Source organism: Myxocyprinus asiaticus, chromosome 33 (genome assembly GCF_019703515.2).
Source record: "Myxocyprinus asiaticus isolate MX2 ecotype Aquarium Trade chromosome 33, UBuf_Myxa_2, whole genome shotgun sequence".
NCBI classification, from domain to species: Eukaryota; Metazoa; Chordata; class Actinopteri; order Cypriniformes; family Catostomidae; genus Myxocyprinus; species Myxocyprinus asiaticus.
The window spans coordinates 13,441,317-13,457,231 of record NC_059376.1 but is presented as its reverse complement, the minus strand read 5'-3'; the positions used below and the strand labels follow the sequence as shown (position 1 = coordinate 13,457,231).

Genomic DNA, 15,915 nt, shown 5'->3' with positions numbered 1-15,915 from the left:
AAGGACTTGAATATTGATGTTCTCACCCACACTTATCATATTGCTTCTAAAGACATGGAGTCTTATGGCTTACTTTATACTGCCTTTATTTGGATTTTGGAGCTTCAAAGTTCTGGTCACCATTCACTTGCATTGTATGGACCTACAGAGCTGAAATATTGTTTTAAAAATCTTCGTTTTTGTTTTGCAGGAGAAAGAAAGTCATACACATCTGGAATGGCATTAGGGCGAGTAAATGATCAGAGAATTTTCATTTTTGGCTGAACTATCCTTTTAACCTGTTAAAGTATTTTAATGGTATTTGACAAGAACAACAATATAAATGTAAGTCAGCACATGATTGCCACAAGATTTTGTGAATTCTCAAATGGTGCCATGACTGAAATTTTTTTGGGAACGCATCTCCCTATGATGTTTCTCTTAATCTCAGAAACATGCCGGATACAGTATATCTGAGTCAAAAGCACCACTGTCGAAGCACGTCCTCAAGAAATCAAGCAACTAAATTCTCAAAGAGAGCAAATGGAATAATGTCTTGCATTTTTAATAGGGCTGTCGATTTAATGTGTTAATTCAGTATGATTAATTATATTAAAAAGAATGCGTTAAAAAAAATTATGCAATAAATCATGTCCCCGGAGCGTAAAAAGGAATATTCTTATCATTGGAGAAATTCAAGCTTATAATAACTGAATTGATCATTTTATAATACATATTATATTTATAATTATTGAAATATAATTATTTAATCATAATATACAGTGCTGTAAAAAAGGTATTGTCTCCCATCCTGATTTCTTCTGTTTTCTCATACTAAATTGTTTCAAAAATTCAAACAAAATTTAACATAAAACAAAGGTAATCTGAGTAAACACAAAATACAGGTTTTAAATGATAATGTTATTTATTGAAGCAAAAAAGTTATCTAATACGAACTGGGCCTGTGTGAAAAAGTATTTGCCCCCTTAGTTACTAAATCCCCAAATCTGTGAAACTGCATTCATAATGGGGTTCAGCTAATCAACCTGTTCAACCTAATCAACACCTAACTAGAACTTTTTCAGCAGCATGTAGTTAGCTAAAAGGTCTCACACTATAACAAATAACTGCAATCTTCATTTGACTATATCGATATTGATTCTTAAATCCCAAAAGCGATCTTTCACTCTGTGCGCAGCACTTTACAATGAGAGTATATCACTTGTATACGTGACTTAAAATGTATGTAATTAGCAACTGCCTGGTAATATTTCAGATTTCACTCACCAGTTCAGCACCGAGTTCAGCATCAATTCACAGTGTGTTGAGAGTAAAAGTTTGGTTTGCCTTGAAATGTGTGTCCAAAGATGAGATCCAGGTAATCCATTTATCATTGATAATGTCTCTTATAATTCCTTTACATTCTTTACATTTTAGATGTTGATAAAAAAAAAAAACAGACAAAAATAAATATTTTATTCTAATCGGGCATTCGACTCCATTCACGTTAAAGTCCCTGTCCTTAAAGAGACTGTACTGGTTTTTAGCACGTGTTCGACATATTGATGTAAATACTTGTAAATAGAACAAATTAGGCATCTAAACTATAAACATACACACACACACACACACACATATATATATATACACACATATGCAATTTTTCATGCAATCATATTTATTGATGGAATGCATTACAGTTTTTATATTTTTAAAAGCTAAATTGTGACCAAAGTGCTGAAAAACTACTGATAAAAAAACATTAACTGAGAGAGAATTTCTTTAATTTGTAAGCAAAATGGACAACTGAAATATACCAGTATTTATTGGAATAAATTTGAGAGCATGTGAATCACAAGGAAATCGATCCATGATATTGTGATATATACATGTATCGTGATACGTATCGTTCTGTGAGGTGGCTGGCAATACAAGCCCTACTTATTAACCACTGACAATAAACACAGGACCCCTCACACCCCTTCTTCAAAATGAGAACACTTCCGTTAAATCAAGGCATCACATGCTTGCAGTGTAGACAGCTGTTTATAACGGGTGTTCTTGTTTCGTGTCCTGTTACTTGCTTGCAGTGTAGATGGTGTCAGTTCATGAGGCAATTTATTCATAGCTTAAACACATTTGGAGCTAACACACACAATTCTATTACATTTTTCTGCCTTTCTTTCTCTCTTTGTTTCTTGTTAGATCACAACAGATCTGCGGCAGCGTTGCACAGACAGTCATACTGGAACATCAGCATCAGCGCCAATGGCAGCAGGGATCATCGCTCTTGCACTGGAGGCAAAGTAAGATACTGAGATTACCCCATCACTAAACCCTATAATAATAATGTTAGTCAGTGTTTCTTACATCAGAAACGGATGTAATTTAGTTTCATGTAACACTTTCGCATGCTCTTTTTCCAAAATGTAGTGAGCTGACTTGCTGTCTTATGCTATCTTCTTAGGCAGTATTCTAACCTCAATGAAACCTCATAAGTGACTGATATGGAGCACTATACATAGTCTGCAGCAACTCAGCCTGAGGAATGCTAGTTGTATCATGCACTTACTGTAGCGCATAGCAGCCTTAACCAACAATTGATTTCAAGAGTTTGATGTTAGTGTGTTGCTAAGCTAATGACACAACATTCTAAAAAGCATAAAAATGCTTATTACATGACGCTCCAAAATACTCTTGATACTCTTGACTGGTCAATCGCGGCATTGAGTGGTTTGAAATTTTTGAAAAATGATCACACATTAAGGGATGAAGTGATATTTCACCACCATTTTTTCGACTTCTTGTAACACTTTGTGATCTACATGTAAGCTAATAAAATAATTTCAGCCCAAATCAATACATCATGTCCATTTACTTATTTATTTGGCAAGTAGTCTTGTAATAAGTGGAATAATGATCAGTCAGACGGTCTTTTTTGCAATATGAAAACCTGCAGAGCTCCAATGCAAACTGAAGGAGGAATTCAGCTGTTCCCTCTCTGTCACTCACTCGACGTTGTGTAGATTTAGTGACACTAGGGGTTCGATCTTGAGAGCCCCAATCACCTTTGCTTAAAATAGAAAATAGAATGAGAATTGGTGAGTGGAATTTGCATGCCACTCTCCGCCCCGGACATACGGATATAAAAGGAGATGGCGTGCACCACTCATTCAGATTTTTCTTTGGAGCCGAATGCATGTTGTGTTCGTCCTCTCATATTTCGCTATGCTGCTGGATTCTTACGCTGCATATCAGTGGTCACCCTCGCATGGTTGAGTGTTGTGCAGGTCTAGAGCAGGTCTCAAGGCGTGTCGTGGTTACAACAGATGCCTCAAACTGGAGCTGGGGCGCTGTGTGCAATGGGCAGGCAGTCTCGGGGCTCTGGACGGGGCTCCGACTCCTTTGGCACATCAACTGCTTAGAGTTGCTGGCGGTATTGCTGGCTAGTTGCGTTGCATGTCGCAACTAGCCCACCGCCGCCACCTCTGGAGTCAGCAGACGTTGAAATCTCTGCGAGCCACTCACCTTCCGGGCATCCTCAACCGTGCAGTGGATGTGCTCTCACGGCAGGTAACGCTTCGCAGGGGGTGGAGACCCCCCCCACGTAGTCCAGCTAATTTGGGAGAGCTTCGGGGAGGCGCGGGTAGACCTGTTCGCCTCCCAAGAGTCCTCTCACTGCCCCCTTGGCGCACAGCTGGCCTCGGGGGCTGCGCAAGTATGTGTTTCCTCCAGTGAGCCTCATTGCACAGACTCTGTGCAAAGTCAGGGAGGACGAGCAGCAAGTCCTATTTTTTTTTGCACCGTACTGGCCCAACCGGACTTGGTTCTCGGATCTGATGCTCCTGGCAGTAGCACCTCCCTGGCGCATTCCCCTGAGGCAGGACCTTCACACTCGGGGGCAGGGCAAGCTCCTGCACCCGTGGCCAGACCTCTGGAATCTTCATGTCTGGCTCCTGGACGGGATGCAGAAGACCTAGCGGGTCTACAAGGTGGTTGTATGCCTTGAAGAGGCATCTCTTCGCGAACTGGTGTTCTTCCCGTGAGGAAGACCCACAGAGATGCGCCGTCGGGTCTGTGCTGTCTTTCCTTCAGGAAGGGCTGGAGAGACGGCTGTCTCCCTCTACCCTAAAAGTGTACGTGGCTGCCATAGCAGCTTACCACGATACACTGGACGAGAGACCCTCAAGACAGCGCGTCCTGATCAACAGGTTCCTCAAGGGTGCGTTGAGGTTGAATCCTCCTAGACCGCACCTGATTCCCTCTTGGGATCTTTCTGTGCTCCTACCTGCCCTATAGAGAGCCCCCTTTGAGCCCCTGGAGCAGGCCGAGCTCAGCACTTTGTCTCTGAAGACGGCCCTCCTGGTGGCACTCACTTCCTTCAAGAGGGTGGGGGACACTCACACTTGATCTTGAGACCCCGGCCCGGTTACATGCCCAGAGTTTCCACCACTCCTTTTTGGGACCAGGTGGTGAACGTGCAAGTGCTCCCTCCAGTGGAGGAAGACCCGGCCTTGTTGTTGCTGTGTCCAGTTCACGCTCTGTGCATCTATCTGGACCGCACACAGAGCTTTAGATGCTCGGAGCAGCTCTTTGTCTGTTTTGGAGGACAGCAGGAGGGGAAAGCTCTCTCCAATCAGAGGCTAGCCCATTGGATTGTGGATGCCATTTCTCTTGCATACCAATCTCAGGACTTGCCGTTCCCCTTGGGAGTCCGGGCGCACTCCACTAGAGGTGTTGCATCCTCCTGGGCACTGGCAAGGGGGGCCTCTCTAGCAGACATATGCAGAGCTGCGGGTTGGGCTACACCCAATACCTTTGCGAGGTTTTATAACCTACGCATAGACCCGTTTTGACCCGAGTGTTATGTGGTAACGGCAGGTAGACCGGGCGGCCGGTTGGATGTACCACTTGCATTGTGCCTTTCCCCTTTTTCAAAGGTGATAATGTGCGCCTTTTTGTCCACAACAGTGCCCCGTATCCGGTGAACCACGGACACCTCTTTAATTCTTAAGCACTGTTCGGTGACGAACTCGGTGGAGGAGTAACGGCACCAGGCCCAGTACTCATGGTATGCCCCTTTTCAGGTGAGCCCGTGTGCTCGGGTTCAGTGCTCAATGCGTGGTGATTCCCCTTTGGTAATCCCGTATAATGAGTTTCCACTGTTCGGTTTCCCCTTAGGTGAACCCTGTGTTTCCCCTCGCCAGAGCTTTCTCTGCCTCGGCCACTGTTGCTGCGTACCCTCTCTGTAGATAGGGTCCTCCGGTGGTATCATTCCATATGTGAACTTCCCCGTTGGTAAGTCCATGCGAGGTATTCTCCACATGTTAACCTCCCTCCGGTAGGATGTGGTCTCCGTAGTGCTCCTCCTCCTGGAGAGGGAAGAGCACTTCCCAGTGTTATTCTAGAAAGTGCTCGGCTGGAAATTGCTTGACCACAAATCAGGAAAGGCACCGCCGGCAGCCTACTTGGGTAAGTGCCTCCTCCCCTCTTAACGGGACTAGGGAGATGCCTTACCTAACTTGCTGGAAGGTCATGACGTGGTCGAGCGCTCGCTAAGAGGCACGCAGTGGCTTGCCCGTGTCCACTCTTCCGTACCTCGTGACACGGTTCAGCGCCTGCGGCATTTCCTATAGGAAACCCTAGTGTCACTACATCGACACAACATCGAGTGAGTGACAGACAGGGAATGTCTTGGTTACTGATGTAACCTCTGTTCCCTGATGGAGGGAACGAGACATTGTGTCCCTCCTGCCACGGCACTGAACCGGCCGCTGACATGGCCAGGACTCTCTATCGGCTCCTCAGCATAAATCTGAATGAGTGGTGCACGCCATCTCCTTTTATATCCGTATGTCTGGGGCGGAGATTGGCATGAAAATTCCACTCGCCAATTCTCATTGGCCTTTTCTGTTTTAAGGAAAGGTGATTGGGGCTCTCAAGATTGAACCCCTAGTGTCACTACATCGACAAAATGTCTCGTTCCCTCCATCAGGGAATAGAGGTTACATCAGTGACCAAGACATTTCTGGATGTCTTTGCAATATCCTTCTTCCCACATAAAAATGTAATTTCAGCTCAAAAAATTATTTCATGCCATTTAATTATTTGTTAAGTAGCTGTGTAATAAGCAGGATATTGTACAGTCTGTTGGTCATTGCCACCCTTCAGGGTTTATTTTGTGCTAATGATTGGGTGACTGTAGATTATCCCTTTAAATAGCACACACAAACATTGGGTAAAATATTACCCAATCGCTGGGGTCATGATACCAAAATTTCAGTAGTCAGTACCAAAACCAGTAAAATTTCACTATTCTCGATACCAATTTCGATACCATCAAAGAATAGGTAATATGCTACACAAGTAAATATTGCTTCATGTTTTTTTAGTTTTTTTTGTTGAAATCCCTCCATTATTAAAGCGCAAAATGCTGCGATTTAATAGCATAAATAGCCTGCAGGTGCTGCGCACTTCACAGTGAATGTGCGCTTTCCTCTGTCATCAACTACAACAATCACAGCGCGTGATGCTCATAAAATGTGCCGTTTTAGCGTACGAGCGGCTTCACACATTTACTTTGAGACTGTAAAAGTAAAAAGCAGTATAAGCATACTGGAAAAAAAATCTTATGAAAAATCTCATACTTATGCGATTTAATTGAATATATAATATATATTGATTTAATTTTCTCTCCCTTCATTTGTCATCTTGGATGGATTGTTTCACTGAGCTTGTGGTGATTGACGTCTTTATGAGGAAAGCATTGCAATGCTGTCTTAACATTTTGCCTAAGTAAAGTGTCTTGCCTTTTGGAACAGTCTGTATTCGAAGAGTATGCCTTTGATGTCTTAAAATGCTCCCTGCTTAGGCAGGTTGCTAGATTTTGGAACAGAGCCTCACACTTGAAATAAAAAAGCTTCCTTAGATTTAAACTGAATGCTTTTACTACTGTACCTTTAAGGGTGCTTTCACACTTGGTTCGATTACTTGGACCGAACCAGAGTTTGTTTCCTCCCCCCTGCCCCCGCTGATCTCTGTTCACATCATATTTTTTGGGTCCGAACCGCTATCTGATTACGTCATCAACGCGAGTACAAGCGGCAGCTGTTTACTACTGTAACTAGAAAACAACTCAAGAAGACATCAGTTTCGGTGTGTTATTGAAGTATTCATCTCTTTGGATTTACTACAAAAACTTTACATGCACAAAACGACAAATATGTTTGTCTGCTACGGATGCATTGAATGTGCAATGATGTGAAGAATATTAGCATTTGTCTGCCGCGAGCCCGCAGATGTGTTGCAAGAGTGAAGAATGTGAGCTGCTCTCTGACGGTGATTTATTTGGACACAAGCTGGAATGAGAAATTAATTAAACCATAATAATTGCGATCGGGAGCCTGCAAAGACGTGAATTATATGTCATCAATAAGGGTTCACTTCTGCGATTTGGCACGTTTGCGTTCGTATTAGCAGCGAACCGCACCGGAGATCGCATGAACCGTATCCCAGATCACCTTCTCAAGTGGACTTGGGTGTGGTTCGCACCTGAGTTTGGAAAACAGCGTTCACACCACCCAAATGAACCAAACTCTGACGTCATTCGAACTCTGGTGCGCACCATAAGTGCTAGTGTGAAAGCAACCCAAGACTTCCAAATGTAAATGTCCTCTGTTATGATTGGCTAACCTCCACATACTGGCGTAGTTCACGCTGTCATTCATCAGGACAGGCAGTGTTGATAAATGCTAAACAGGCAATGATGTGTATGTGGTCATGTGTTAATGTGCTCATGGCACATATTTCAAGCTTTGGTTCAAAAATTGAGAGGAAGTTTTGTGTTGTGAAAGTTACGTTGTCTATATAGCACATTAACCTGTTTTATTAATGTGCTAAAAGAGCAAGGAAAAAGAACAAGAAAAATCCTGTTTTTCTTTGTTATATCCCCTTTAAAATGGCAGGATTTCCTAGAGATGGAGACTTTGCTTGAAGTCTTTTTCCTCGTATGTGAGAACATGGCAAACTTCTAGGGAGTCTTGTGGTATAATCTGACTCATACTATAGAAAGCAGTCATGCTGAGTTTGCAATTGCATGTTCTTCTATAAATATACATTTTACTTTATATGCATTGTATGCAGTGTTTTTAACAAAATGTTTTGCAGTAGAAAGAACAGTCTTGTTTTTCACTGTTTTGTTGATGTGAAAGGTGCACGTGCAAAGCTGTGTAGTGAGTGGCACACGGCCCATCAGTTTCAGCTGTGTCTATGTTCACAGGAAATTTTAAGGAAATCCATCTGCATATGGCTGCCATGTGACTGCATATTCCCTGCAAAATGTATTGACCTAAATAGAGTTGGATTGGTTGGATTTTTTTCAGGACACGTGGCAACTCTTTAGTTTGATGTTTGAACTTACTCTGTACATTGTAGTATGTGAGAGAGGGGGTGGCCCATGAGACTTTGAGAACTACAGCCTGGATGGAAATATATATAAATTATAAAAATTAATGGACAAGATAATATAATTGGATTATAATAATAGAACATTATAGTATGAATGAGTTGGATTTTTAACAGTCATTTGTTTAATCACACCATTGCGTAGGGCTGGGTATGGCCAACTACCTCATGATCCAATATATTGCCATGCATCACGATGACATGGTTGGATCGCGTTTGAAACTGTGCCAAACTCATGAGGAAGAAAGAGCATTTCCATAAGCTAAAGAGTGAATCTGCGGGATCAGTTTCATTCTCTCTCATGCCTCATAGAAACTGCTCTGACTGCACTGATAAACGCCACTCTCAGAGTTTGTTTATTTAGACTACCTGATTATTCATTATTGAACTGCAGGACATGATATGAATACACAAATAGATAAATAAAAATATCCATACAGGGTTCTAAAGTATTGATATAATATTCTGAGAAAAAGTACTGTGATATTATCGATATATGATTGTATTTGCACAGCCCTAGTGTTGTAGATCTTCTTTAATTGAGTCTCTTATTTCTGATTCTCTTGCAGTCCTTTCCTGACGTGGAGAGACGTGCAGCACATTATTGTGAAGACGTCTCGTGCCGGTCACCTCAGTGCCCCTGATTGGAAAACCAATGCAGCTGGTTATAATGGTAACAGCCTTTTTTCATCCACTATATGCAAAGTTGTATGTTTGAGAAACAGAGTTTACCCAAAAATAATAAAAAAAATTATTATAGCAGAAGTTTTGGTCTTCAACTGGTCGATGCAACACATATTCCCACCCAGAACTGACGCTAATAGTTGAGCCAGTGTTGCTGTGTCAGGCTGGTCAAGAGGAATGTTTTAAAAGCGCCGCAGTTTTTACTCTTTTCTGGTTTACTTAAACCAAAAATGGTTTACTTGTAATTGTCTCTACATATTAAGATGGGATAGGAGAAAGTGTGGTGACATAAAAAAAAAAATTCCACACTTAATTTTTAATAAGTCTGTCATGTTATAAGTGATGAATGGTAATCACTATTAGTTGAAAAGGAATGTGACCAGATACAAATTTTCCAAATTATACTTCGTGCCATGTAAGCAAGGTTTTGTTTCTAGATCATTGACGAGCTGTCTGTCAGTGTTGATGCTCACCTAGTGGGCTTGCCTTTAGACAAAACATGCCTGTTTTGAAATTTATGAATCAGTCTATAAATAGCCAATCTATTACTTGTTGATGCATGAACTGAATTTAGGTGAAGGTTTAGTATAAATAAAGTGTAATCTTTTTCAGGACTGTAATAGAAGGCAACTGTTTCTGATAATAGCATCACTTTTGAATGTATTTCTTTCACAATAATGGAAAAAATTATAATATTGGAATGTAGTGTACTGTAACAGTGTACAGTAACATACTGTAGCTGTAGTTACGTCTGAAATCTGTACAGTTGGTGTACTATCATCAAGGTGAAAGCTTAGGGTGAATAATGATTAATAACAAGAGTAATTTGGAAAAATTAAAGTAGTTTACGTCAGAGCGAGCCAAGTATAGCTGAGTCAAAAGCCAAGTATTATAATGATTAATGATCATTGAAATCTACTAATTTTGCGTTGATTTTTGGTTGAACTGTTGTTGGCTACTCACTGTAGTTGTTTGATTGCTATGGTATTACACTAACTCCAAACTTGTGTAGATAGAGGGAAATTATACATCACCCAAACCCATTCTGGAACAGACAATGGCCCAATTTGACCTTTAAATAGTTCTCTAAAATATGTGTTTTATGTGCATAGCACAGGGTGTAGCTGTGACAAACCATTAAAGGGATAGTTCACCCAAAAATGAGAATTCTCTCATTTAATCACCCTCATGCCATCCGTGAAAGACATTCTTTCTTCTGCTAAACACAAACGAAGATTTTTGAAGAATATTTGAGCTCTGTATGTCCATACAATGCAAGTCAATGGGTACCAACATTTTGAAGCCAAAAAGCACATAAAATCAGCATAAAAGTAATCCATACGTCTCCAGGTGTTAAAACTATATCTTCTGAAGCGACATGATGGGTGTGGGTGAGAAACAGATCAATATTTAAGTCTTTTTTTTACTATAAATTCTCCTCCCTGCCCAGTAGGGGGCGATACTTACTTGCAATACTTACAATACAATGAATACAGCAATTTACTGAATATTTCCAGACTAGCAGTTCATGTTCCCATTTATAACATTGAAAATTGTTGCATGATCTTGATTCACTGTAGTTTTTATCTTTATAGCAAATCCAAATCTGTATATATGTTGTTATTTTCTGTTGAACAGTTAAGTTGTACATATTCTTACAGTCAGTCACCTGTATGGCTTTGGGCTGATGGATGCAGAGGCCATGGTGAAAGAAGCAGAGCGCTGGAAACAGGTTCCTGCTCAGCACATCTGTGTTGAGAATGCAGATAAACAAATCAGGTTCTGCCCAGCCCATAATAGACCACCAAGTTATATTATAAATTGTAGCATCTTAAAATAAAACTATTTTTTTTTCTGTAGAACCATCCGTCCAGAGCATGTCGTTCGGTCCGTGTACAAGGCAACGGGCTGCACGGATAATGCAAACCATCATGTTATTTATCTGGAGCACGTGGTTGTTCGTATAACAATTACGCATCCACGACGTGGAGACCTCTCAATCAACCTAACCTCGCCATCAGGGACAAAGTCACAGCTGCTCGCCAACAGGTAAAATGATTAGTCACTGTTTACAAATAAAACAACTTGCTTTTTTAAAGTGGATACTGCGTACTGTGGTACTTTGTTTTAATAGTGTTAAACTGTTATAATGAATTGTCTTGTTTTTTTCTGGTGAATCCCAACATAATTCAGAGAAATTCAAGGTGGAATTTAGATTTTTTGCAAAATGAAAATATTGTTATAAAACTATATAAGTCATGTATTTTGCGCTGTTAGGTGTTAAAAATGTCAGTATATTAGATATAGTCTATTAGTTAATTGGGTTCCCATTGTCTTGGAAAACCTTTTTTACAGTTGTGTTTTCCAAGCATGTAAAATCATAGAAATCTTGAATCAAATTAGTGTTGTTACAGGCTGTTCGATCACTCAATGGAGGGCTTTAAGAACTGGGAATTCATGACCACTCACTGCTGGGGAGAGAAAGCCACTGGAGATTGGATACTAGAGATCTACGACTCTCCCTCCCAACTCAGGAGCCAGAAAGCCCCAGGTAGTTCCCCATAACAGCGTTCATAACCCTTTAAAGTGCTGGATTTCAGCACTCACGCATTGACTCGTAATTGTTCCAGGCAAGCTGAAAGAGTGGTCGCTGGTGCTTTATGGCACCTCCGTGCACCCCTACTCATTTCGAAGTGACAAGCCTCGCTCATTGGCCGAGCCTCAGCCTGAGGACGAGTACGGTGAGGAGTACAGTGGTAAGTGTTGTTTTATTGTTTTATTCTACACATCATTGAGTATCTGTGTAAACCCTCTGAGCACGTAAGCTTCTGTTTTCTCATGTAAGGCCCCTGCCACCCAGAGTGTGGTGAGAATGGCTGTGAGGGCCCCGGGCCCCAGCAGTGCATCACCTGTCTGCACTACTTCCTCAAGTTCAAGAACAACATCAGGTATACAGTTTTTTTTATAAAATCAATCAAGCTTAAAGGTCCGTTCTCACTGAATGTGTTTTTGTGTGTGTCTGTTCTGTTTTTAATAGTTTTTCCATGTAAACATGCAGACGTCTTTGACCGTTGCGCCACTTCTCACTGTTTTTTTTCAGCATCTCACGTAGGAGTGCCAAGTTTTTAAGGTGCTGTTAAGTTAAAAAGAGCAACAATTTTTAAGAACGCAGTGAAGCCGGGGCCTGATGTCCATACAATGCAAGTCGGGGCTTTATAAAAAAAATAAAAAACAAAACAGAGAAGCCTGCAATCTGTTTTGTTTTTTGTGCTGCTTCTAGCTTATTTTAGTGCAAGAAAAGGTCTGAGCGGTTCTTAAAGGAGTAGTTCACCCAAAAATGAACCCAAAAAATCTTTTACTCCCCCTCATGCCATCAGAGATGTGTATGACTTTCTTTCTTCTGCAGAACACAAATGAAGATTTTTTAGAAAATGCATACAATGCAAGTGAATGGTGGCCAGAACTTTGAAGTTCCAAAAGGCACATAAAGGCAGCATAAAAGTAATCCATAAGACTCCAGTGGTTTAATCACTGTCTTCTGAAGCGATCTAATCGATTTTAGATTAGAACAGACCAAAATGTAACTCCTTTTTCACTATAAATCTTCACTATAAGTTTTTATATTGCTTTTTACACACAGGCCTACGTCATCAGGATCTCTGAGGCCCCAAACATAAAAGTCAATCTCAACAAAACATGAGAGTAAAAAAGTAATTGCAATAATGCTGCAAGGAGAGTGAGCGAGATTTATTATTTGACACTTGACCAAGCTAACTTTGGTATGGTTATAGATAGAGATTATATTTTTCACTTATTTTAATTGGTTGAAGAATTTAGAACGTTTTTGTTTGTATGTGGGAAAGGTATTGCTTAAAATATTTGTTTTCAAATATCTCTTGTACTTCATTTTACTTGGAGACAATGGGGTTTCAGATTCATTAAGTTCTGTATAAACACAACGGCACTGCATGTCTGTGTGTGTGCGTGTCTTAAATACATTATGCATTGTGTTCTCTCTTCCAAACCCAGTTACACAATCCATGCTCACATCTGCAGCTGATGGCTTTCACAGACTCCAAGTTTTGACTTTGTGTCCTGGTGAAAGTGTTTCTTCATGGCTGCCAGATTTGGAATTTTCTGCTCTCATGCGGCTCTTTCTGTCTCTCTGTCTCTCAGGACATGTGTGCCTGAGTGTCCGTCTGGGTTTTTCCGGGACGATAAGAAGCGCTGTAAGAAGTGCTCTCCGTTGTGTGAGTCTTGTGTTGGCAGCCGCAGTGATCAGTGTTCCACCTGCCGGCCAGGGCTGTACCTGCTGGAGGGAGCAAACACCTGCGTCAGCGCCTGTCCTGATGGATTCTACCTGGACCTTGGCAAGTCCATGTGCACTCCAGTAAACCTTACATAATGACTGGATGAAGATGGGGATTTTTTTACTACATTTTAAAGACCCCATGAAATCAAACGCATTTAAATTTGACAGTCTTTCACTCCTGAGAAAACGGGCCAAAAATATTGATTTCTCATGTCGCACTGCACACATTTTTGTCCAATCTAAAACCACCTGCAACCAAACCCTGTTGCCATTTAAAAAAACAAAAAAGGAGAAGCCTTTTAATGTGTCCCCACTCAAACTTTCTGTTTTAATAGGTAGGGTACAACGGGGCTAAAGGCACCCCTTAGGAAAATTTTGCTTTTTTTCTGGTCACAAAATGTATCAAGGTAAAAAGAAAATAGATTTATTTTTATTGAATATTGATGGAGCAACAATTATATGTGTAAACCTGTCAACTAATGCAAATAATTTTGAGACACCAAGATGCTTTTTTGAGTAACAAATTAAGATGATGCTTACTCAAAATAACTACTTCAGAAAAAGTCAACCATTTCCTGTTAATTATAAACACATTTGGCATTTTATTACATCTCTATAAACAAACTGATCTCTATTATGAATGGATGAGTCAATGTGAGCCCACTTTGAACATTTTTCATAACAAATCTATTCGCCCCACTTAAGAAAAACAATGTGTTTAATAAGGGCCTTTAGCCCCTGCAACAGTGGGGCTTTTTACCCCATACTATCCTTTCACTTTTGGACATTTATTGAAAATGTTTGGTTTAATGACCTTAAACAAAACTGAAAATGATAAGTATTTTGTCTCAAAAGAAATATGTTAATTTCAGGGATTTTCAATAGCTACATACATTTTAAAAAGTAATAAAAATTAGATCAAATTGCCTCAAAATCAACCTTTAGACACCACATGCAAAGATCTCCTGGAACATGAAAATGTCCTAGTGTATAGTGACAATGTTAGGAAAGTGTTCTGGTAGTTTTTGTTGCTATTTAGTGTTTTGGGAGAAAATAAAATCAAAGGAGCCTTATACCCTGAGGAGCCTTTAGCCCCGTTGTACCCTAATATGTCAACAGCGGACAGAAAACTGTGCTAGTCAAGTGATTTCATGGGGTCTTAAAGAAGTACAAGCTCTTTCCCTCGGCATTAAATGATCTTCATCAGATTTTAGTTATTAGGTTTGATGCCACATTTCTCGGCCACATCTATTTACATGATTGTCTTTATGTTAAACAAATCACAAGCAGGCAGATATTGAGCTTCGTCAGTTGAAAGGTTATTTCACCCAAAAACGAAGATTCAGTCATGATTTACTCACTCTGATGTTGTTCCAATCCTTTGTGACTTGTTTTATTTCATAAAATCTAAAAGGAGTTCAGCTGAAGGTCGCAAGTGTTCCTTTCTATACAACAAAATTAAATGGGGAAGAACGGTGGGAAAAAAAGGACAAAAAGCACTCTTATAAGTAATATAAAAGTAATCCATATGACTACTTGCATGTCACGTTCAGGTACGAATTTGCCGTCATTGACGTCAAACCTGGTGTGATGCAACTTTGCAGACGAAAGAAAAGTCAAACGGGTTTGTAATGACATAAGGGTGAGTAAATGATGTCAGAATATTTTTGGGTGAACTACCCTTTGAATGGCATTAATTGTGTTGTATCCTTGTGCAGCAAGTTCTGCTGCAGACTCCAACATGTGCCGGAAATGCAGCGAGAACTGTAGGAAATGCACCTCGGCCAACATCTGCACAGAATGCAAGATTGGGCTCAGGTAATTCACTCACATTCTTTATATTACAACGATGACAATGATTCTTTTGCCAAGATTTGGACTGAAATATAGTCTGAATCGTGGACTCTCAGACGGTATTTTTCTAGTTCTATGTCGAGAGCTGTCAAGGTAAGGCCACGTTGGCTAAACGTTGAAATATTGCTGGAAACATTCTGTTATACATGTTGTCAAGCTCTTACTGTAGGTTCAAGTGTATGTTGAAATACAGTCTCTAGTGAGCGATTCTACTTGGGCTTTTCCTACTCCAATCTTTAACGTTAAAGAAAAAAAGAGAGACACAGAGTGAGGTGGAAAAACAGAGAGAGAGAAAAGAAAAACAGGTCATGGCACAAAATATGGCGTAATGCGTGGCAGCTGTTTTCTGTGAATGCTTTTGAAATATGTTCCAGGGCTTCTCTGAATCTACCGTAAAGGTTTTTCACCCTCTCATGTGGACTTTAATCCATCTGTGTTGATCTTTTCAGACTTGTTTAGACTACAGCAAGTATGAAAAAGTGTGGCCAGGCGAACAAAATCTTCTACCTGCACTCTCTCTCTTGTCTTCAGAGTAAAATTGCTGTCTTTGTAATTATTCATATTCATTGCTATTTTAAGGGAACCTTTTTTGGAATGCCACTGTCCAAACAGACATGACTATA

General features: G+C 40.5%; 1 protein-coding gene across 2 annotated transcripts in view; it reads left to right on the top strand.

The window, feature by feature from the left end:
• Positions 1-15,915, top strand: part of LOC127424303 (proprotein convertase subtilisin/kexin type 5-like) — a 56,577-nt gene that overhangs the window by 34,192 nt on the left and 6,470 nt on the right. For both annotated transcript variants that reach the window (XM_051669356.1, XM_051669355.1), the window contains exons 9-17: positions 2,185-2,285; positions 9,012-9,115; positions 10,788-10,905; positions 10,987-11,175; positions 11,541-11,677; positions 11,757-11,882; positions 11,972-12,074; positions 13,303-13,496; positions 15,157-15,256. In XM_051669356.1, the coding sequence (XP_051525316.1) occupies positions 2,185-2,285; positions 9,012-9,115; positions 10,788-10,905; positions 10,987-11,175; positions 11,541-11,677; positions 11,757-11,882; positions 11,972-12,074; positions 13,303-13,496; positions 15,157-15,256 (1,172 nt within the window). The remainder of the gene's footprint in view (positions 1-2,184; positions 2,286-9,011; positions 9,116-10,787; positions 10,906-10,986; positions 11,176-11,540; positions 11,678-11,756; positions 11,883-11,971; positions 12,075-13,302; positions 13,497-15,156; positions 15,257-15,915) is intronic.